This window comes from Moschus berezovskii, chromosome 1 (genome assembly GCF_049115385.1).
Source record: "Moschus berezovskii isolate FMDL1 chromosome 1, NW_MosBer_1.0, whole genome shotgun sequence".
Taxonomy (NCBI): Eukaryota; Metazoa; Chordata; class Mammalia; order Artiodactyla; family Moschidae; genus Moschus; species Moschus berezovskii.
In genome coordinates, this window is record NC_142460.1 from 37,438,704 (window position 1) to 37,464,146 (window position 25,443).

Genomic DNA, 25,443 nt, shown 5'->3' on the forward strand with positions numbered 1-25,443 from the left:
AAGAAATGATAGGATTAGTTATTTACTAGTCGTTCTCATAAGAGAGAGGCATATACTGTATTTGTTCCATTACAAAGATTCATCTATTTTTTCTAAAGCAAGGAGTTGATACTTTATTTCATGAAGTCTACCTATAAAAGATGCTTGTCAAAATTGTTTCCTTGCCCAGATAATTTTGGAAAATGCAGAACACTATTATGCCTTCTTTGGGAATCACAAAGAGCATAAAAATATATAAGGGTTTAAGAAATTCTTCAGTAAAGAAACCTGTTAGCCTATAGTTTTCCTTACACAAATTCTAAAATGTATCTGCCAAAACCAGTATTCCAAGAAATAAAATTGGAAATTTGCTGGCATATAATATACAGCTCTGAAATAAATATTATGTTACTAATGATTTTTCATTGCTTTCCTTTTCAGCGGACTGTGGAGGGCCTCATGAACTATGGGAGCCAAATACAACATTCACGTCTATAAACTTCCCAAACAACTACCCTAATCAGGCTTTCTGTGAGTCATTTCTTTTCCAGATCATGGAAAACAAATGTGTATATCAAAGTTAGATTCTCCCCTTGACACAGCAAACTAGATTATAAATTTGCTATATCTGGATACAACTACTACATCTATGAGATCATGTAATATAATGAGAAGAATAACAATGATTAATGACTAACTTTTTTAGCATTTATTTTATGCCAGTCACAACACTAGTGCTTAATATAACTTATTTTAGTCAGTTCTTACAATAATTCTTTAAAACAGGTGATATTATGATATTTCTATTTAAAAGTTTAAAAAAACAAGTAAAAGAGATAGTAGCCTTATTCCAGATACCAGTCTCCTTGATCATGCATATATTGTTTATCTTGTGTTTAACAAGTGTGAGCTCCATAGTACAAGATCAGTGGAAAGTACATAAAGCAAAGAGCCAATTGTGACACCCACATCATTTTTTTTCCCAATGTTAAATGCTATTTATTTATGCTTATTTTAACAAGTGTAAAAGGTGAACAAATTTATTCTATTTACTCAGATATTACCATTTCTGTTACTTTTCCTTCTTTCTTGGCATTCCAGGGTCCCCTCTGATATCATTTTTTTTCCCTGTGAACTTTATTTAACATTTCTTTTAAAGCAGGTCTACTGGCAGTGAATTCTCTTAGTTTTCTTTCTTCTGAAAATGGTTTTATTTAGTTTTCATTGTTGAAGGATACATTTGCTGATTAAAGGATTCTGGGTTGATAGTTTTCTGTTTTGTTTTCAAAGCACTTTATAGTGTTTTACTACTTCTGGCCTCCACAATTTCTTTTTTTTTTAAGTTATTATATTTTTTATTTTGCATTGAAATATAGCCAATTAGCAATGTTTTGATAGTTTCAGGTGGACAGCAAAGGGACCTATATATATATGTATATATCTTTTATAACTACAGATTAAAGAGCATAAAGCAGGCAGTGATTAGAATCCCAATATAAACTGAAAGTATTAGTTGCTCAGTCATGGACTATATAGCCCCACCAGACTCCTCTGCCCATGGAATTCTCCAGGCAAGAATACTGGAGTGGGTTGCCATTCCCTTCTCCAGGGGATCTTCCCCACCCAGGAATCAATCCCAGGTCTCCTGCATTCAAAGCAGATTCTTTACCACCTGAACCACCAGGGAAGCAGTCCCAATATATCTCAATATAAAGGATGAACTAATACGAAGGATACTAAAAATTCCCAAGTTTAGAGAGAAGAGGCTTGTATGATAAAACCAGATAAAGTTTATATCTAGGTCATTAGTCCTAAGTGGAGACACTCATTAGAACTGCACAGAGATTGCTTGTGTTAAAGATGAGATTCCATGGCCCATCCCTCCAAAGATTCCACACTAGTATTTTGAGAAACAGACATGTTCTTCCCCTGCCTTCCATGGCCTCTGATAGCACCACCAACCTAAACGGAAAATTCTACCAGTGAAAAAAATACCCCAGTGACAGTGAAAAATGTGTTATTAGAAATGTCAATGTTTCTTCATTCAAATGATCCAGAGATCATATCATTTTGATAGGATAATAGAGTCACTATTATAGGGAGATATCTGATTAAAAAAATAAACAACCATTAATCTAATTTGACTTGTATGGGGAATCAGAGATTATCATCTCCACTTAGCATAGAAACTATCTTTTAAACATTTGTACAAAGTAATAAAGTAAAAATATGATTGTTACATTATCATTTGTACAAAGTAATGATGTAAAAGTATCCAAAAATAAGTGGAACATTGAAAGAACAATTTGGAGACATTTTTTAAATTTATTAACTTATTCATGATATCTTTTTTGAGTGCTTTATTTGTTAAGTACTGAAGTGACTAGAGAAGAAATAAACAACTCAGTCTAGATAAGGATTCAGATAAGTTGTCAGGCATCACACAATGTCTAAGGTCCTGTTTGTAATAAGGGCAAAGACAGGAGCTGTGCAGGACCATAAGAAGTATTTAACATACAAAAGTTGAGAAGTAGAAGACCTTGATTTTTTTCTTGAAACTTCAAGCAAAATTAAATAATGATAACAAATGAAAATGAAATGTGAAGTTATTTCACACCATGTTAAGCAGTTTGAATTTTATTCTGAGAGCACTGAGGAGACTTCCAATGTCTTACAGGAAAATAGTGATAAAATCAAGTTTGCATTTTAGATGGCTCCATTCTTTTGTATTGCTGTCCATGGGGTTGCATAGAGTTGGACACAACATAGTGACTGAACAACAAATTCTATTGTAGGATCAGAGATAGGTTGTAAGGGAGAAATTAGCCTCACAAATTAGGAGATGAAAAATAACAGTGACTTGAACTTGGATAGTGGCATTGGAGACTGAGAAGGCAATTGGGATCCCGGGGATGTAGGAGCTAGTATTGGCAGCCCTGGTAATTGATTGTATATGGGGGGAGAGAGGTCAAGGAAGATGAGGAGGCTTCTGGTGTAGAAAACTATGAGTGGACAATTAGTGGTACTGTTCACTGAAATAGGAAGAATGAAAAAAGGGATGAGTTCGGGAAAGAGATCACTGTTCCCTTTATTACTTGTTGAGTCTGAGATACTTACATTTATACACAGTAAATATCTGGATAAATGGATCTACTTCTCAAAAAAATGTAGAAGATAAAAACTTAGAGGTCATTACTGTGTCAGTGAAATGACTTCCTTAAGAGTGAGTGAGAAATTCATGTAGAATGAAAAAAAATTCTGGAGCAAAATCTAAAGACTAAATTATTTAAGGAATCAATAAAAAGCAAGGAGTGTTTATTGACTCTAAGGCTGGTGGTGGCGGTTTAGTCACTAAGTCGTGTCCAATTCTTTTGGGACCCCATGGACTATAGCTCCCCAGGCTTCTCTGTCCATGGGATTTCCCAGGCAAGAATACCAGAGTGGGTGGCAATTCCCTTCTCCAGGGGGTCTTCCCAACTCTGGGATTGAACCCGCGTCTCCTGCTTTGGCAGGCAGTTTCTTTACCGCTATGCCACCAGGGATTCCTGATACTAAGGCTATAAATATTTTTTTGTCTTGTTTCAAAAGGAACTGCCATCATATGACATATATAAATAATGGCAACAATTACTTAAAGATATATTAAAGTTTAGTTGCCCTACAAATTACATTTTAATTACATTTCCTCTACATTTAATCTTGGAAATAAAATAAATGAAAGGAGACTTTTCACATCTTTTGACATTCATATATTTTAGATTGTAGGAGTAAAAGGCTATTTGCAAGCTTTGATGAAAATGTTTCATTTATATGAATAAAATAAATTCAATTAGAGTAAATGATCTCAAATTTAGTTGAAATTTTACTATAAGTATTCTAGAATAGATGAAATACTTCTTCACACAGACAAATAGTTTGGAATATTAGGTTTTATAAAATGAAGAAAAGATTTGTGAAAGTGATTTGAAATTCTCAGAAGATTGAAGTTAAGAGAAATCAAAAGAAGTATGTTTAAACTAACTTTATTATTTATTACTTTTAAGGTGTTTGGAATTTAAATGCACAAAAGGGAAAAAATATTCAGCTTCACTTTCAAGAATTTGACCTGGAAAATATTGCAGATGTAGTGGAAGTCAGAGATGGTGAAGGAGACGATTCCTTGTTCTTAGGTGAGTCTCCAGTTTATTGTGAAAGTTGAGTGGCTCAAGACAGACTGATGGAGAGAGAAGATGAAAGTGAAGGTCATTCAGTTGTGTCCGACTCTTTGCCACCCCATGGACTGTAGCCTGCTAGGCTCCTCTGTTGGAATTCTCCAGGCAAGAATCCTGGAGTGGGTAGCTGCTTCCTTCTCCAGGGGATCTTCCCAACCCAGAGACCGATCCGAGGTCTCCCATATTGCAGGCGGCTTCTTTACCAGCTGAGCTACCAGGGAAGCCCATGGAGAGAGAATTTCTCAATACATGTAGTCACTTTTTTACAAAGAGCAAAGTGAAAACACAACAGTAGAATAACACATCAAATTGTATGTGGCATTTCCAATATGGGGAGCATTCACAACGATGACAAAAAAATATTCTTGAGAATTCTTGGTACACCAGGATTCACAGTTTTGAGTTGGCAGGTCCTAGTGATACTAACTTACTACTATAATAAGCATTATACTTTAGAGACTAAAAGCCAAGAACATCCACTATGCAGTTTTTTACTCTACACATTATGTGTACATTGTATGCCCAAAGATAACTATTATAGTACATTTTATTTCATTTCATACTGAAGGATCAATTATGTTTATTATGCAAAATTTTAAAATGATACTTACATTGTGTTTCACTATTACTTTGATTGTGTCTCTAGTACTAGCTGCTTCTATATAAATATCTGAGAATGAGTCAAAAATTGATCAAATTGATTCTTCCCAATCATTTATTGATCATTAATTTTTAATAGACATGGAGGAAAAGTGTACTATTCGAGAAGAAGTTATTATACCTAGATCATAAATACCTTTTAATACAATAAAGTTCTATGAAATAGAATGGCTAATATTAAACAACTACCAACTTTTAAGAAAGAAGTGTCTCTTGATAAGTCATGCATTAAACTATGAAAATACATGAAATGTCAACTGGAACACAAAAACAGCACACTTTTCAGAAGTGTTTCATCTAACTGTGCTTCGTGCGTGTGCTCAGCCACGTCTGACTCTCAAAAGTCTCCTGGGAGAGGAGAGCCACACACAAAACAAATCACAATGAAAGTCTCGGCGGACTACGTTGCCTCATACCAGCAAGAACTGAGGAACTTCACGCTTGATTTTCAGTACAGTTATAAATGCATTTTGAGTAGTTTTTCCATTTTCAGTTTACGTTGTCTTTCTAATAAAAATTTCTGTTCTCGTGATCTAAGAATAATCAGTTTTTATCCTTTCACCTTAGTATTTCCATCAGTCATTGAAAAGTAAATGAGAATTCCAAAAGGATCTCATAATCATTGTTTCAAATTTATCAGCAAGAAGCTCTTTTGATACAGAATCACTTTCAAGTATTCCAATGCATAAAATATATTGGAATTATATATTGTGTTAATATTCATTAACACAATGAATGTATTTTTAAATTAACTGAAGCCAGTACTTTTTAACAGGGCCACCTTTGTGGCTCAGCTGGTAAAGAATCTGACTGCAATGAGGGAGACCTAGGTTTGATCCCTGGGTTGGGAAGATACCCTGGAGAGTGGAAAGGTTACCAAGAAGATTTTATTGTTTATGAAGCCCTGTAGCCCTAGGGATTAGAGGGGGGAAAATTGAATACCACCGTTTAGGTCTACATTATCTGTCTCTAATGTATCTTTCAGATAAGGTTAGTGATTCAATTTATAAAAAAATTATCAAATGAATTTAAACAAAAATTTATTAAAAAGGCAATTGATTTATTAAGATAAAAATTCAGACTGAATTTATTGAGACAAAATTTTTTAAAAATTATTTATAATCTCCATTATTTTATAAAGGTCTTTAAAAGCAGGCAAATAATTTTCTGGGGTAGTATGAGCTTTGAATAGTACTGGTGCTAAGTTAGACAATATTATGAGTAATTTCATCATTAAATTCCAGAGCTGCAAAAACCTTAAGTAATACTGGAAAAGATCAACAGAGAAGTTGGCTTTCTTAGAAGCAGTCTCTAGAATATAAGAGAATGTACACGTTTACCTGGGGAGAAGGCAATGGCAAGCCACTCCAGTACGATTGCCTAGAAAATCCCATGGATGGAGGAGCCTGGTAGGCTGCAGTCCGTGGGATCGCTAAGGGTCGGACACGACTGAGCGACTTCACTTTCACTTTTCACTTTCACACATTGGAGAAGGAAATGGCAACCCACTCCAGTGTTCTTGCCTGGAGAATCCCAGGGATGGGGGAGCCTGGTGGGCTTCCGTCTATGGAGTCACACAGAGTCGGACACGACTGAAGTGACTTAGCAGCAGCAGCAGCACACGTTTACCTGTGTGTGGGTGCTTCTTGAGCAAGCCACGCTGCATGTTATATATATCTGGGAGACAGAATTAAGAAAAAGGGTACATTTCCTTCTAGAGTCAAATGATTATCTCACTGATTATCCCATTTTCTTTGGGAGCAGCTGTGTACACAGGTCCTGGTCCAGTAAAGGACGTGTTCTCAACCACCAACCGAATGACTGTGCTTTTTATCACTGATAACATGTTGGTAAAACGGGGATTTAAAGCAAATTTCACTACTGGCTATGGCTTGGGGATTCCAGGTAAGTAGGCGTGGGATTACAGGCTGCCTTATAAGTTTTGGAGCCAAACAATAGAAACAGCCAGAACTTAATTTCAAAGTTTGCATTCTAGTACATTCATTCATTTTTCCTCATCTTAAAGGAGAGTCTCTTCCTTCCTTTACACCTGATTAACCACTAGCTGACTTTGCTTAAAGCAGGAAGCCACACGGGTTTTTCAGCAGACGTATTCTCACTTCACAGCTATATAGAGTTGTGCATCTTGTATACTGAAGAGGGCCATTTTAAACTGTAAAGGGGAGCTTCTTGGCACTGTGAGGAAGAAGGATTGTCCATCACATTCCTTTTGCCAAGAACGTTTTCAGAGAACAGCAGGAAAACAAGCAAATGAGCTGTTTGAATGCCAACAACATCCAATTAAAAAATTAACATCAACTTTTTGGAGACAGACAGTGTGAAAAGGCACGGTCATGAAGGCAGACGGAATTTGATGCTGATATTTGCTGTAATGCACAACCTTTTTGGTGGCTCAGATGGTAGAGTCTGCCTTCAACACAGGAGACCCAGGTTCGATCCCTGGGTCGGGAAGATCTCCTGGAGAAGGGAACAGCAACCTACTCCAGTAATCTTGCCTGGAGAATCACATGGACAGAGGAGCCTGGCAGGCTAAAGTCCATGGGGTATCCTAGAGTCTGACACAACTGAGCAGCAAACACTTTCACTTTTCACAACCTTCTTACCCTATATTTTTTATTACATCCATAACATAATCAACAGGAAAAACAAAATCATGACCTGCCTGCTCATCATGGAGAGATGTAGGTATAGATGTAGATACAGATACAGATATTTTCATTCATATATGTGAGATTTAACTCTGCTTTCAGTGGTCTAAAGAGAATTTTTATAGCTTGCTGCTCCCACTGAACTATGATTTTTTAAAATACCTCTGCCCCACTACTTAGTGGTTCTCTTGGTGGAAATATGTCAGGAAGACAGAATACACATGGCTTCCTATATCAACATTTCCCTTCCATAAGAAACTATGGTCTGTATGTCTTTAAATAGAATGTCTAGAAAAGAGGTATGACTGTAGTATCAATCATCATCTGACCTATTCTCTAATACTAGAGTCATCTGTACAAATATCTGTTCCTCTACTCACAACCTAGACCTCATCCCAGAAAGCTGTGTGCTTTGAACATTACTGCAAATGTGAAAAGTGACCTGTAGCTTATCTGTCCTCTGGCCCTGAATATAACTCATAACAATTGTTACTGTCCAAGCTACTCAGATGGGAGTAAGTGGTAGCTTAGAAAATGATGCTATTCTTATGGAATTTGTGATTGGTATTAGATACACCTACTTAGGATTTATAAACAACATTGACATGAATCAACCAAAAAATCCACTTCAGTTCAGTTCAGACGCTCAGTCATGTCCAACTATTTGCAACCCCATGAATCACAGCACACCAGGCCTCCCTGTCCATCACCAACCCTCGGAGTTCATTCAAATTCATGTCTTTCGAGTCGGTGATGCCATCCAGCCATCTCATTCTCTGTTGTCCCTTCTCCTCCCTCCCCCAACCTTTCCTAGTATCAGAGTCTTTTCCAGTGAGTCAACTTTTCATGTGAGGGGGCCAAAGTATTGGAGTTTCAGCTTTAGCATCAGTCCTTCCAATGAACACCCAGGATTGATCTCCTTTAGAATGGACTGGTTGGATCTCCTTGCAGTCCAAGGGACTCTCAAAAGTCTTCTCCAGCACCACATTTCAAAAACATCAATTCTTCGGCGATCAGCTTTCTTCAAGTCCAACTCTCACATCCATACATGATCACTGGAAAAACCATTGCCTTGACTAGACGGACCTTTGTTGGCAAAGTAATGTCTCTGCTTCTTAATATGCTATCTAGGTTGGTCATAACTTTCCTTCCAAGGAGTAAGTGTCTTTTAATTTCAGGCTGCAATCAGCATCTGCAGTGATTTTGGAGCCCAAAAAAATAAAGTCTGACACTGTTTCCACTATTTCAACCTCTATTTCCCATGAAGTGATGGAACCAGATGCCATGATCTTTGTTTTCTGAATGTTGAGCTTCAAGCCAACATTTTCACTCTCCTCTTTCATCAAGAGGCTTTGAGTTCCTCTTCACCTTCTGCCATAAGGGTGGTGTCATCTGCATATCTGAGGTTATTGATATTTCTCAATAACCTCAATAAAGGCAATCTTGATTCCAGCTTGTGCTTCTTCCAGCCTAGCGTTCCTCAGGATGTACTCTGCATATAAGTTAAATAAGCAAGGTGACAATATACAACCTTGACATACTCCTTTTCCTTTTGGAACCAGTCTGTTGTTCCATGTCAAGTTCTAACTGTTGCTTCCTGACCTGCACACAGGTTTCTCAAAAGGCAGGTCAGGTGGTCTGGGATTCCCATCTCTTGAAGAATTTTCCACAGTTTATTGTGATCCACAGAGTCAAAGCCTTTGGCATAGTCAATGAAGCAGAAATAGATGTTTTTCTGGAACTCTCTTGTTTTCTCCATGATCCAGCAGATGTTGGCAATTTGATCTCTGGTGCCTCTGCCTTTTCTAAAACCTGCTTGAACATCTGGAAGTTCACAGTTCACATATTGCTGAAGCCTGGCTTGGAGAATTTTGAGCATGACCTTACTAGCGTGTGAGATGAATGCAATTGTGCGGTAGTTTGAGCATTCTTTGGCATTGCCTTTCTTTGGGATTGGAATGAAGACTGACCTTTTCCAGTCCTGTGGCCACTGCTGAGTTTTCCAAATTTGCTGGCATATTGAGTGCAGCACTTTCACAGCATCATCTTTCAGGATTTGAAATAGCTCAACTGGAATTCCATCACCTCCACTAGCTTTGTTCCTAGTGATGCTTTCTAAGGCCCACTTGACTTCACATTCCAAGATGTCTGACTCTAGGTTAGTGATCACACCATCATGATTATCTTGGTCCTGAAGATCTTTTTTGTACAGTTTTTCTGTGTATTCTTGCCACCTCTTCTTAATATCTTCTGCTTCTGTTAGGTCCATACCATTTATGTCCTTTATCGAGCCCATCTTTGCATGAAATGTTCCCTTGGCATTCTAATTTTCTTGAAGAGATCTCTTGTTTTTCCTATTCTGTTGTTTTCCTCTGTTTCTTTGCATTGATCGCTGAGGAAGGCTTTCTTATCTCTCCTTGCTATTCTTTGGAACTCTGCATTCAGATGCTTATATCTTTCCTTTGCTTTTCACTCCTCTTCTTTTCACAGCTATTTGTAAGGCCTCCTCAGACAGCCATTTTGCTTTTTTCATTTCTTTTCCATGGGGATGGTCTTGATCCCTGTCTCCTGTACAATGTCACGAACCTCCGTCCAGAGTTCATCAGGCACTCTATCTATCAGATCTAGTCCTTTAAATCTATTTCTTACTTCCACTATATAATCATAAGGGATTTGATTTAGGTCATATCTGAATGGTCTAGTGGTTTTTCCCTACTTTCTTCAATTTAAGTCTGAATTTCGCAATAAGGAGTTCATGATCTGAGCCACAGTCAGCTCCTGATCTTGTTTTTGCTAACTGTATACAACTTCTCTTTGGCTGCAAAGAATATAATCAATCTGATTTCGGTGTTGACCATCTGGTGATGTCCATGTGTAGAGTCTTCTCTTGTGTTGTTGGAAGAGGGTGTTTGCTATGACCAGTGCGTTCTCTTGGCAGAACTCTATTAGCCTTTACCCTGCTTCATTCCGTGCTCCAAAGCCAAATTTGCCTGTTACTCCAGATGTTTCTTGACTTCCTACTTTTGCATTCCAGTCCCCTATAATGAAAAGGACATCTTTTTTGGGTGTTAGTTCTAAAAGTTCTTGTAGGTCTTCATAGAACCGTTCAACCTCAGCTTCTTCAGCGTTACTGGTTGGGACATAGGCTTGGATTACTGTAATGTTGAATGGTTTGCCTTGGAAATGAACAGAAATCATTCTGTCATTTTTGAGATTGCATCCAAGTACTGCATTTCTGACTCTTTTGTTGACCATGATGGCTATTCCATTTCTTCTAAGGGATTCCTGCCCACGGTAGTAGATATAATGGTCATCTGAGTTAAATTCACCCATTCCAGTCCATTTGAGTTCACTGATTCCTAGAATGTCTACATTCACTCTTGCCATCTCCTGTTTGACTACTTCCAATTTGCCTTGATTCATGGACCTAACATTTCAGGTTCCTATGCAATATTGCATAAGAGCTAACAGGAGATAATTAAATCACTCCTTTGAAAAGTAGGAATCAAGGCCATTTTGAGACCACCTGTTTTGGATTAAGTCACTTTTCTATGCCTATGGCCTATTCTCTTTGAGAAGAGGAATTTCTTGTTGAAACTCTACCACAACCAAATTATTATTTCTGACTCTATCAGAGGTTTTTGGTAAGGTGTGAACTGCACAGGTTTTAGTCAATCGTATACCTATTCAAAAACTCTACACCAAAATACCACATTCTCACAAAAACACTGCACAAAAAGCATGATCAAGAGTCAAAAACAATAGGTAAAGAGATGGAAATATGTGAAGTCTCTGGTGTGCATACAGGAAAAACGCCAACCCACAAATTGAAAGTAATAGTCATTCCCAAAGGAAGAGAGCCAATCAAAACTAACAGTGAAAGTTATAATAGGAAAAAAACAATATAATTTCTAGATCTGATTAAAGTGTCTGAAAAATCATGAAATGTGATTGCTTACTGTAAAAATTTATAAGTAGGAATCAGTGTTAAAACATTTCATATTTAAAATTTTAAATTTTAAATGAAAGTTTTCATAAAAATTTAAAGGAGAATAAGCAGAATCAGTTTTTAAAGATGTTAAAAACCAGTTCAGCTTTATATTTTAGTCATTTCATGATAAATATTTTAAAACAGTGGAGTGATATTTCTAAATTTTCAAAGAGAAACTTCTGCAATAAAGAAAATGGGTGACATCAGTATCATTTGTATTTGAATGAAATACAATTATGTGCTTGGTTCTCTATTATAACATGAGCAAGAAGATACCTAATAGTTACTCTCTTGGAGAGGTGGGCTTCCCAACTTTTTTCCAAAGATGTCATGGAAGGAACTTTTGTGGAGTACTGTATGCTTTTCAAATTTATTCTAATTATATTTTTGTCATTACAATAAAATTCATTTTTCAATGTTTATTTCCAGTGAGTATAAAATACAAATTAAACTAAAAACTTGTTCAGTTCAGTTCAGTTCAGTCGCTCAGTCGTGTCCGACTCTCCACGACCCCATGAATCACAGCACGCCAGGCCTCCCTGTCCATCACCAACTCCCGGAGCTCTTGTAGCATATTATATTAACTGCAAGTTGAGTTACTAGCTGTTTAATATTGTCCCATGTCTGTTCACCAAATTAAAATGATCTTCAGGTTTTTCTACTTTCTTTTTTTATTGAAGTATAGTTGATTTACAATATTGTGTTATTTTCACATATATAGTACAGAGATTCATTTATATGTTACAAATATTATATATATATTCCTTTTTAGATTCTTTTCTCTTATAGGTTATTACAAAATATTGAGCACAGTCTCCTGTTCTGTACAGTAGGTCTTTGTTGATTTTCTATTTCATATATAGTAGCATTCATGTTGGACAAGGAAATGGCAACCCACTCCAGTGCTCTTGGGGGAGCCTGGTGGGCTGCCGTCTATGGGATCGCACAGAGTCGGACACAACTGAAGTGACTTAGCAGCAGCAGCAGCAGTGTTCATATTAATCCTAACCTCCTAATTTATCCCTCTCTTTACCCCACTCTTCCCTTTGATAACAGTAAGTTTAATTTCTATGCCTGAGAGTCTCTTTCTGTTTTGTAAATAAGTTCATTTGTATTCTTTTTAATTTTTTTTTAAGTTTTTGTTAGAGTATAGTTGACTACAGTGTTGGGTCAGTTACATAAATAATAATAAAGACACTACCAGAAAATAATAGAGCTCATCAATGAATTTGATAATGTTTCAAGATACACAATTAATATCTAGAAATCTTTTGCATTCTTATAAACTAACAACAAAAGATCAGAAAGAGAAATTAAAGAACCAATCCATTTACCATCTTACGTTGCACCAGAAAGGATAAAATATGTATCATTATTTTAGAGTCCACGTACAAGTAATGTCATATGATACTGACCTTTCTCTGTCTGACTGAAAATTACTATATTTTTAAAGAAATGAAGATGAATTGTAAAACCAATTGAACTAATGAGATTAAGAAAAACTAATAGCTGTAACCAATAAGGGAGTGAATTTATCCAAAAAAGTAATTATTGACCATCTACCATTTGCAAAAATGAAAACATCTTGAAACAAAATTTTAGAGAAATAGTAGGTCTTTAAGCCATATTTTAAATTGTAAAGGAAAAGGGAGGAAAGAATTGTAAAGAGAATAGGTTGGGGAAAGGAAGGCAGCAACACTTCTTTCATCAAAAATATTACAGTTGCTGGCTTTATTTGAGTCTTCTAATAAAGTAAATACATTAGGACTTTGAAAAATATTATAAGCAATTTCTAGTCAAGATAAAAGCCAAAAGAACATAATCTATGGCTTACAACACAAAATAAATAGGAGATTTATAGCCTAGGTATGTTTTTTATTTGTTTGCCCTTTCAAAAGATTTCAGTTACTATGATAATGTTATTTGGGCAATAAATCATTTCAAGAAAATTCCCTGGATTGAAGCTGAAATGGAGTCTTCCATGACCATCAGTCTGTGTTGAATATGTTGAGAATGTGGTCTCACACTCCTCTTGGCCAGGGACATATGCTGCTAGGGACTAGAAAATGGAGTGACTGAGTCAGTATCAACATAATCTTTTCCCAGAGGGATTTTTTTACACCAAAATGCTGAAAAGCAATTACAGACAGAGTGAATTGGCAGTGGCAGATAATCACACTGGTAATGGAAGGAGAGATTAGGCACACACATCTTTATATTGGTGTCCTGCTTTGCTGGTCATTTTAGGAAAAAAGGAGCAAAGGAATACCATAAATATGCAGATAAATGTGCTTCCTTTATCTTCTAAGATATTTTAGGTACACCTTCCAAAGCACTTAATTAACATGTAAAACTATTGTGCAACATATTTTTTGTATCTCCTTTCTTTATCTTAGTTTTCACATTTTATTCACATTAAACTAGAGGATAAGAAATAAGATTTATTAAGATCACTCTCCTCTGAATGTCCCCTCATTGCTCTTTTCTGAATCTCAGAGTCTTAATTTGGAACTCAGTATTACTTATCCGGCAACTATGGAAGTGGCAGCTGATTACATTTAGGGGTTCAGCGCCCTCCCCAGGTTGTGTGGCATGTGCCTTAGAGATCAGTTCAGTTCCATTTAAAACCAGGCATGTATTGGCTAAATGAGGCAGGACTATTGGAGACTTCGTAAAAAGGAGATGGGGAAATTCAGTTCTTAGCAATATTTCTTTTTGTCTCTCTCACTATGGGCATAAAATAATCAGAAATAAGATTCCAGAGGCCACAGAGAGTTAAGCTTTTGGATTAAATTCTTGAAGTTGAATTGTTACATGCTGCAAAGAATCAGAATCCAGTTCATGTACATAAAGGGAAATTTTGAAACAATTTATTTAAAATTTTCAGAATTTGTCATTTATTTTCAGTTCAAGAATAATAGATTATTTTTTCCCATTCAGCATTTTTTTCAGTCCAACACACTCATCTTATGAAGATAGGATAATTTTTCTTTGTTCATTTGGTATAACACTAACAGCTTTGGCTAGCGCACAAAAATGAACTACAATTTTCAGATATTTGCACATGCCCCATTCATTCATATTTTTATTCAGTTATTTAAATTTTAGTTCAATGGATACATGCTTTTTGAATTAAATACAGACTGGCTATACCAGTGAAAGAGTAAAATTATTAATAAATAATTGATGATTAAATTATTGGCATTTAAAACTCATTTTTACCTAATGACTTTAAAAATCTATGAAAACAAAGTAATGGAATAATTTAAAAATAACTAGTGGTGACTAACATTCTATAAATATATTAAGATATTTGATTATGGATACAAAATTAGGCTGTCAGCTTTTAAAATATAGATTTAAAATAAAAGATATAAATCCAACACATGCATACCTAGTTTTAAATATTCCTTCTTTCTAAACTCAGTACTGGAAAGATTAAAATATAAAGTCAGTTAAAACATTGAGGTTTGCCTGTAGAATAAGTAGCTGTCTTTGCCCATTTATTGTCTCACTAATCTGGTTTAGAAATATGTGTTTGTGAAATAAATTGATAATTGCATTTACAAGAACCTTCCTAATAGTATTATATTAGATATATGTAACCTACGCTCAGTGGATAAACATTTGTAGAAGCAACCATCCCACTCACACCTTTCTTAAAGTATTTTTGATTAAAGTAACTTAAATTTGAGTTGAAAAAATATAGGCTTTATCACAGTTTAAAATAACAGATGCAAATGCCTCCAGTTATTGCTGTGAGATATTTGGAGGTAGGCATTGGGTGTGATTTCTTGCATCATCTGGAGAACAAAGTAGCACAACCAGCACGCAGAAGTAGCAATGGGAAGGATGACCTCTAAGGGTTACTACTTTTGCTGTTAAGGATAAACTTTATTCTGCATCCAGTGTATTCATATTGGCACAGTAAATACATTCAATTTTTTAAAAAGTTATTCTCATGTTATACCTAAGACATAAGCAGTATTTATCCCACTTATATCAAAGAAACTGAGCTTCTAAAAGATTAATTTATTTGTCCAAGCTCAAAAATATAAAAAAGAAAATGTTTAAGTTGAAGGTCAAATCAGTCACATGATTCCAGAGCTTAGGTTTTAACCTGCACCCAAATTCAAACAAGTAAATTTTATCTTCATAATTCATAGAATTGATTTTTATTTTTCAAGTCAATAGTTATCATCAGCCAATCAACTGTCTACTTTTTAAATGTATTTTTTGAAATCATACTTTTAGTGATTTCTTCATATTGTGTCTATTACTAATGTGCATGCTGATTTTTGAGGCATATCCACTTATCTAATACAAATTAATTCACTTAACATTTAACAAATATCTGCTGATTTCCTACTTTGTTCCAGTCATTTTGTCAAGTCGTAGGCATATAAAAATGAAGAAACAAGGCATATAGATATTACAGCTAGTAAGTTACAGATTCAGTGTAATGAATGGACTCAATGAGAGCACTGATAGAAAGAGCTTTACTTTTACCCATCTTTGCTGTTGCTCAGTTACTCAGTCCTGTCCAATCCTTTGTGATGCCTTGGAGCAGCACACCAGACTTTCTTGTCCTTCTCTGTCTCCCAGAGTTTGCTCAAACTCATGTCCTTTGAGTCCGTGATACCTTCCAACCATCTTAACCTCTGTCGTCCCCTTCTCCTCCTGCCTTCAATCTTTCTAAGCATAGGAGTCTTTTCCAATGACTTGCTCTTCGCATCAGGTGGCAAAAGTATTGGAGCTTCAAGATCAGTCCTTCCGATGAATATTCAGGGTTGATTTCCTTTAGGATTGACTGGTTTGATCTCCTTGCTGTGTCCAAGGGACTCTCAAGAGTCTTCTCCAGCACCTCAGTTTGAAAGCATCAGTTCTTTTGCACTCAGCCTTCTTTATGATCCAGTCTTTCATCTGTACATGACTACTGGAAAAACCATGGCTTTGACTATACAGACACTAGCCAGCAAAATAATGTCTCTGCTTTTTAATACACTGTCTAGGTTCGTCATAGCTTTTCCTCCAAGGAGCAAACGTCTTTTAATTTCATGGCTGCAGTCACTATTTGGAGCCCAAGAAAAGCCTCTTCATATCCAGCTGCTATTTCCTTTCTCAGAAAATCCAGATTCCACGTGGCCCCAATAGAGATTCTAATATCAGGATATAGCTACTCCTCCTAACCCACAATCAGAAAACAACTCTAAGGTAGAAGACCCCTCTTTTCCAGTGGTATGAGGGCTCCCACAGAGCAAAACTCCATAAGAATAAACAAACATTTCCAGGAAACATATTTCTCACTTCCTTTAAACAATGACTACTACAAGTAGACATCTTTTGCCCAACTCAAATTCTGGAAGCAAGCATCATATCTACTCCAATCCTCTCTTGTCCAACCTTTTCATTGTCCTTCTGTTTTTACATGTCTAAGCACATTACCAATAACTCCAGCTCTGCTTTCCCTGTTTCCTTTCAGATTACTGCTATTGCAGTTTCCATTTCTTTAGATGACTTTTTCCCACCTGACCATGCTTTAATTAAACTATTTCCAGCTTGGTTCAACTTTGATTCCAACAAAAGACGGTTTCCACATTTCTATGTAAGAAAGATTTGGAGGTATCATTTAGATGGTGAAACCAAGAGATCTCTCTATACTTTTGAACACAAGTGTACAGTGGTTTTTACTTGGACATTCACATTCATTGAATTGGAAGAATTTATAAGATTCACAGAGATGGTGTGGGATGGTATGTCCAAAATCTCTCACACATCGCTTGGAACTGCCCTGCCCTCTGCTGCAAAGGATATGTTTAAGGTTTTGTTCATAGTCTAATTAAACCACATCTCTAGATTTGACAGGAGTATTACAAAAGCATTTGGAGCAATTGTTTTGTCATATTCAATATCCAAGTCAGCTTAACTAAGGACTGTGGCAAAGAATGGATGTTTAAAGGGACAGAAACGGGATGGGTACTCCAGAATGGTCTATTTGTCATTTCATTATCCTATACAATACATATTTTTTTCCCTCCATAGAACCCTGCAAGGAAGGCAATTTTCAGTGTAAGAATGGGGAGTGTATTCCGCTGGTGAATCTCTGTGACGTTTTTCCACACTGTAAGGATGGCTCAGATGAAGCACACTGTGGTACGTTTTATTTTTAGGAAAAAACTTTGATCATCTGAATTTCTACACTTGGATTCTACAAATACAAAAGGAAGATTATGACTATATTTATTAGGACATATCTTGGTACTTATAGGTTATGATTTCCTGGTGATTTTACTGCCTCTGCCACCATTCTGGTTATAAGAAATGCTAACACACGAACTTGTTTCTGTTTAAAGTTGACTACATTTAATACCTTTAAGTCTGCGTGTGTTAAGTTGCTTCAGTCGTGTATGACTCTGTGCGACCCTATAGACTGCAGCCTGCCAAGCTCCTATGTCCATGTGATTTTCAAGGCGAGAATACTGGAGTGGGTTGCATTTCCTTCTCCAGGTGATCTTCCTGAACCAGGGAAGGAACTCACTCCTCTTAGCTCTCCTGCATTGGCAGCCAGGCTCTTTACCACTCTGGCCACCTGGGAAGCCCAGCTTTAGGTCTAGAACAATGCATTTTCAGGTAAAAAGCATAAAATACCTCAGAAAGACAACAGCCCATGCCAGCCACTCTAGCCACCATTCTTATACTTTGTGCCTTGCCTACACACAGAGGCCCCCTCATGCTCATTCATAACTGGCTTTCTTAGACTTGTCCTTGCATTCTTGATTCTTCAGTATCTAATTCTCCTCCTGCCTTCAGTCTCCTGTCCAGCCCCTCTCCAGCTCTCTGTTACATTAGGAATAATGACTATTTTTACTCTGTCCTACTTTAATTCCAAAAATATAAAAGATAGTAAAAGCTATTTATGATGTGCATGCGCTGTAACAGAGTGCTGTAAAATGATCTGAACATAATTGGAATTAACTCTGTTTCACTGAAAACTGACGCTTGGAGGAGTTAAGCAGTTGCAAAAGATCACACATCTAGTAAGGCTTAGGGCTATGTTTTCAACCCAGGTCTGTCTAATTCTACAGGCAATGCCTTTCTTCTTTTTATCATCAGGAAAAAGGTAAACAGTAACAAACAGAGAATTATTGTGTGGTATTTGCGGGTAAAATTACGATGGGTGATATTTTATCTGTTTGATAAACTAACTCTCTTAGCCCAGTCTCCCACCTAACCGCTAATGACCTTAACGCTCTGTCCAAAATGGTTATAAATTGAAAGGGGAATGACAGAAACCAAACAGCAGAAAAATAAGGTCAAAGAAAATATCTTCTAGAGAGAGAAGTAAGAAAAAAAATGTTTAAAGTTATTTTTGAATTTGTTTTCCTTCTTTTGGTAACTATGCTTGTAAGATAAGCTCTTCAAAATAGCTTTATTTTCTGTTTATGTGCTGAACTGATATGCAATGAACTTACATATCTCTGCCAGTTCCATCTTTATAATCACATGAAAAAGCAAAATTCATACTACCAAACTTATCGTTTTCAACTTAAGACTTCCAGCATGTTCTTAAGAAAAATCATACACTATCAATCTCTAAATGTTAAGAACATTACATGTTTAGCTTAAGAGTCCAACATTTGCTTACTGGCTTGGGTCACAGTGACCCTGTGTATGATCTCATCTTTTTAGTGCGTCTCTTCAACGGCACGACAGACAACAGTGGTTTGGTGCAGTTCAGGATTCAAAGCATATGGCATGTAGCTTGTGCCGAGAACTGGACAACCCAGATCTCAGATGATGTGTGTCAGCTGCTGGGACTAGGGTAAGTAATTCCACTCAGCTCTCCAATCATTCTCAAGCTTTTCTATGGGTTTTAAATTGGGTTTATTAAGAAATTTAAAATTTGTGGAAGTCATGAGTTTAGAAAATACATATGCTCAAAAGGAAGAAAACATAAATCTTGTTAACCGCATTCTCAAAAAGACAACCATAGTTAATAATCTTTCAAGAAATATTACATAAATGTGAGTATACAGAAATGGTATATTATAAAATCACGCAAAATACCATGTTATAAGCTGTTTTGTAACCTATTTAAGCATGAACATTTCTCATGTCATTAAATACTTTCTATAAATTGTCTTCTTTAAGAAAAGGAAATGATCCATTTTATGCTCTATTTTAATGTATGTAATTAAACACATGGGTAATGGAGAGAATATGCTTTTGCTGTGTCTTCCTGACCCATTCATGACAGTTCTTTTGGAAAATTTGAAGAAGTATTGTCATGAGAAAGAAAATGTGCAGGACTGCAAGACTTAATTTAAGTAATAATTCCATATTAATGACTCTCAGAAAATTACTATCAGTTCAATTCAGTCACTCCGTCATGTCCAACTCTTTGAGACCCCATGGACTGCAGCATACCAGGCTTCTCTGTCCTTCACCATCCCCTAGAGTTTGCTCAAACTCATGTCCATTGAGGTGGTGGGGTGTTGGTTATGGAGAATAATGTTTTTGATGAAAAGTCAACAAAAATCTGAAATGGATAGGTGTATATCCTCACTTCAAGTAAAGCACTGGATAAGTGGCACTGACTCGAGATTCCTACTTTAACATTGCTTTTAGTTAAATAGTGAGTTCATGCAGGTGAGGCCCTAGGAAGTCATTTGCTTCCACTCAGTTCAGTTCACTTGCTCAGTCATGTCCGACTCTTTGTGACCCCATGGACTGCAGCACGCCAGGCCTCCCTGTCCATCACCAAGTCCTGGAGTTATTCAAACTCGTGTCTATTGAGTCAGTGATACCATCCAACCATCTCATCCTCTGTTGTCCCCTTCTCCTCTTGTCCTCAATCTTTCCCAGCATCAGGGTCTTTTCGAATGAGTCAGTTCTTCCCATCAGGTGGCCAAAGTATTGGAGTTTCAGCTTCAGCATCAGTCCTTCCAGTGAATATTCAGGACTGATCTCCTTTATGATGGACTAGTTGGATCTCCTTGCACTCTTCTCTCAAGAGTCTTCTCCAACACCACACTTCAAAAGCATCTGTTCTTTGGTGTTCAGCTTTCTTTATAGTCCAACACTCACATCCATGCATAACTACTGGAAAAACCATAGCTTTGACTAGATGGACCTTTGCTGGCAAAATAATGTCTCTGCTTTTTAATATGCTGTCTAGGTTGGTCATAGCTTTTCTTCCAAGTAGAAAGTGTCTTTTAATTTCATGGCTGCAGTCACCATCTGCAGTGATTTTGGAACCCCCCAAAATAAAGTCTTTCACTATTTCCATTGTTTCCCCATCTATTTGGCATGAAGTGATGGGACCAGATGCTATGATCTTTGTTTTCTGAACGTTGAGTTTTAAGCCAACTTTTTCACTCTCCTCTTTCACTTTCATCAAGAGGCTCTTTACTTCTTCTTCACTTTCAGCCATAAGGGTGGTGTCATCTGCATATCTGATATTGATATTTCTCCCGGCAATCTTGATTCCAGCTTGTGCTTCTTCCAGCCCAGCGTTCCTCATGATGTACTCTGCATATAAGTTAAATAAGCAGGGTGACAATATACATCCTTGACGTACTCCTTTTCCTATTTGGAACCAGTCTGTTGTCCCACGTCCAGTTCTAACTGTTGCTCCTTGACCTGCATACAGATTTCTCAGGAGGCAGGTCAGGTGGTCTGGTATTCCCATCTCTTTAAGAATTTTCCACAGTTGCTTCCACTACTCAATTTGATAGTCATGCTGAGAAGCTGTTTTATAAACTCAAGAACTTAGTACAGTTTAGGCTAAGGAAATGGCTCCTTGACCTTTTGATCACAGTTGATGGATCTAAATGCCCTGGATGATTAGGCTTTTACTGCACAGGAGCCTGTGTTACACTTTACTAAATATCACTATTTGATTGTCAACACAGGTGTTCTTTCCCCTGTTGTGTGTGAACCTTAGCTAAACTGTCTCCTCAAAGAGACAATGTTGGGGTTAAGGTGATCTTTACAAAGATCAAAGTAATCAAGATCTTCTTTGGTAAAAATATTTTTAATGCATTTGAATAAAATATGTTGAGTGATAGCATAAAGCTGGCTCCAGTTGCATGCAAGAGCATATTGGAAAGGAAACATTTATCTTCATTATTTTTTCTAACAGTTGCTAATATAAACACATTATTTTGATTACTCACAGATTAGAAATTTGTGCATTGACAATGATAATGTGTCTTCTCTTTGGATAAATAAGACATAGTTTTTACTTTAAATACTTATGTGGTGGAGACAGACACAGAAATAGAGAATTACAATATTTTGTGATAAATACAATGTCTTGTAGGAGAACCTCTTCTCAATTTGGGTATGTCAGGGAAAGCTTTCTAGAAAGTGGCCTGAGCTGCATAGATGACAACCAATTCCACATAACCATATACTATCTATTTACAAGTTTTTCCCTCCAGCCAGATTTTACCCTCTAGTTCACTGACCTCATTTCTAATGAATCACAGTCACAATCACAGACAGGGACAGAGAACTAGATTTTTTTTTAGTGTGTGCAAAGCAAGTAGTACACCCCACTGCCTTCAATACAATGTTTTTCAAAAAGGTCAGGCACTTGGCTCTTTTCAGAAATGAGTCAGGTAATCTCTGCAAAGACTTTAATCTTTGGACCAGCACTTATTAACTAGTCTCCCTAGTGCTCTACTAATTGAATGAAAGTTACAGCCTTAATGAGAATTTGTCTAGATTAGTGCATGCTAACGAAAGAAAACTTAGTGAGTTTAAAATGATGTGTTTGGTATAGAAGAAAGTAATTTAAGAGTCATTTTATTAAAAAGGCACTGTAGCCTCTCAAGATTATTTACACAGTTAGGGTACGAAATGCAATTCCCCACAGATTCTAGTAAATTATATGAGGCAGATTTCATCAGCTTTCCTATTTTTAAAGAAATAATTTTCATTCCCCACCATTGATAGCTGCATAAGTAAAAAGAACTTTGAATAACATTTTCATGTCTCTGATCAAAGTATGAAAGAAAACATTTTAGACTGATGCAAGAATAAATGTTAAAGAAATATTGAGTAGTGATTTCTAAAATATTTCCTAGGAAACCACACTACCCTGTTATTAACCCAATAAATGAAAAATGCAGTTGATGTGCTCTGCTAAGGCATTAAAATCAAGAAGTCACCAGGTCTGTAAACCCTCCAAAATTTAGGAAAGGCTAACATTTTAAAAATAGAATTAGTTATATGTATCCCCATGAGGAACTGATGTTATTTTTTAAATCCCATAGTAATCTTGTGCCAGATACCTTCAGTTCAAATGTCAAAAACATCAAATTGATCCTCTCATTCTGAAACCCAAAATAAGAAATAGAATTACTTCAATGTTCTTCCATTTCAGAGGTGTTTTGAAGATGTTGGCAAGTGAGTGGTAAATATTTTTTAAAATTAACGTTTCACATACATAGAGCATAATAATTTAAATTCCTGTGTAAGTACTAGAGCAAATTCATATTCACAATTTAGCACTAAAAATAGGTTCATAGAAAATTGAAAATAGAATCTGTGTTTCCTATTAGTTTAAGAAATTGGTAGACAAATAATGCTCCTGTTCTTGTACATATTTTCTGTCACTATCCCCAAATTTTCAACTATGAAGGAAAAGCCTTAACACAAAAAAACAACAAAGATTAGATATAGGAATTAGTAGAAAAAGTATGGCTACTACCTCAAATTTAAATTATTTTTTTATTTGCTAACTTTATACAAAAAATAATAATATTTTCTGTTATTTAAAATTTTTAATTTATGAGTTCAACATGCAAGAAAATTTTAATTTTATTCTTAGCTCTGTTCCTTGGGTGGAATAGTTGAGGCAGTGGGCTAGTTGGGTAGACGGGGCTGTGGGCAAAATGGTGAAAAAAAATTTTATTTTACTTGGTTTAACTGACCAAGCTAAAAAGCTAATCATTTGCCTGAATTGCAACTTGTAGCTCTGATTTTTTTCCTGTTTTAGAATGAGAAATACATTAATTAAAAATAAGCAAAGATAAAATAATAGCAAACTATAATAATTTATAACTTCCTAAGATTAATCTGTAATAGGCATATCATCTCACAAAGATGTAGAAAACACAGTGATAGGTAATTATATCTGCTATGGGCAAGGGCATGAAAACAAGTATACCATCAAATTATAATCCAAGAGCTGAATCAACAGTTTCCAAACATGGTGATACATTAAAATCACCCAGTCATGTTCCCAGACATTCAGATTCAGGGTGATCTAGGTCAGCGGTTCCCAGTATTTCATTTTAAAATCAAATTAGTAACTGAATCACTTTTCTTTACAGCAAAAATTAACAGAATTTTCTAAATCAACTATACTTCCATAAAGTAAACTTTAAGAAAGACAAATATTATATGATATCACTTATCTGTGAAAACTAAAAAGATGATACAGATGATCGTATTTACAAAACAGAAACAGATTCATAAACTCTGAAAACAAACTTACGGTTACCAAAGAAGAAAGGTTGAGGGGGAGGATAAAGTAGGAGTTTGCGATTAACACATACACACTACTGTATGTAAAATAGATAATCAACAAGGATGTACTGTATAGCACAGGGAACTCTACTCAGTATTCTATAATGACCTACATGGCAAAAGAATCTGAAAAAGAATGACTATATGTATAAAACTGAATCACTTTGCTGTTTACTTGAAACTAACACAGCATTTCAAATCAACTAATCAACTATACCTCAATATAAAATAAAAATTAAACTAAAAAAATAAGACAAAAAAGAACTAGCAGCATCTGTAACAACCACCTGGGATGCATGTGTACAAATTTACATTCTGGAGCCCCACCTCAGACCCACTCATCTGAAAGTCTAGAACAGAGACCAACAATTTGTACTTGAACAAGCCCTTAAGATGCTTCTGATGCTCGGTATAGTTTGAGAATCACTATCAAAGTGTAGTTGACCTTAACCTTCTTCTATGTGTCATGGACATTTTTGGCAGTCTGGTGGAACTTACCATCCTCTTCTTAGGTGCATATTTTTAAGTTGCAAAAGAGTAAACTACACATAATTCTGAAGGAAATTCATTTCATTGAAAAAGTTATCAAAGTGTTAAAAATATAGTATGATATTATATATTTCTTTTTTAAGAGAGTAAATAAGATATGTTGGTGATTCTAATGATTGCTGTGCTATCAAAGATGAGCATAAGTGATATTTTTAGAAGTATGCAGTAAGATCTGAAGATATGTGTAATTTGTCTTGGTGACAAAATTATAGGTGCTGCTAATAATATTGTGGTTAGTCACCTACATTTGTAGCAGAAATAAAGACTGTGTTTCAATTACAAGTTAGTAAAAATAAAGATGTCATTATTTCTCCTCCAACTATAAACTGGCTACATATTACCATGCATTGCTAGTGGCTCCATAGAACTCAGGCTGGAATTTTGGCTAAAGAGCCAGAGGTCTTGGTTCTTTCAAGAACACTGGAGGATTCTCCTACTACAGGAAAGTAGAACTGTCATATCAAAAGAACCCAAGAAACCTTGTATATTTGTTTCAGTAGAAAACATAGAAATTATACAAAACATCTCTGAAGTTTGGCAGTTTGATTTCATCTGGTGTTAAAAACAAAGTTAAAAATAATTAAGCATTTTTTCTGTTACTAAGAACATGTGTGCTAAGTCGTGTCTGACTCTGCGACCCTTGTGGACTGTAGCCTGCCAGCTCCTCTGTCCATGGAATCCTCCAGGCAAATATTCTGATGTTGGCTGCCGTGTCCTCCTCCAGGGGATATTCCCAACACAGGGATCAAACCCTCCTCTCTTAATTCTCATGCATTGACAGGTGTGTTCTTTACCACTACCACTTCTTTACCTCGGAAGTCCAACATGCGTGACCTTCCCTATG

At 36.1% G+C, this 25,443-nt stretch overlaps 1 protein-coding gene across 2 annotated transcripts in view; it reads left to right on the plus strand.

Moving 5' to 3' along the window:
* TMPRSS15 (transmembrane serine protease 15) overlaps nt 1–25,443 on the plus strand; it is a 140,973-nt gene that overhangs the window by 73,688 nt on the left and 41,842 nt on the right. For both annotated transcript variants that reach the window (XM_055417759.2, XM_088837087.1), the window contains 5 exons: nt 421–510; nt 4,023–4,148; nt 6,615–6,755; nt 17,553–17,663; nt 19,200–19,332. In XM_055417759.2, the coding sequence (XP_055273734.2) occupies nt 421–510; nt 4,023–4,148; nt 6,615–6,755; nt 17,553–17,663; nt 19,200–19,332 (601 nt within the window). The remainder of the gene's footprint in view (nt 1–420; nt 511–4,022; nt 4,149–6,614; nt 6,756–17,552; nt 17,664–19,199; nt 19,333–25,443) is intronic.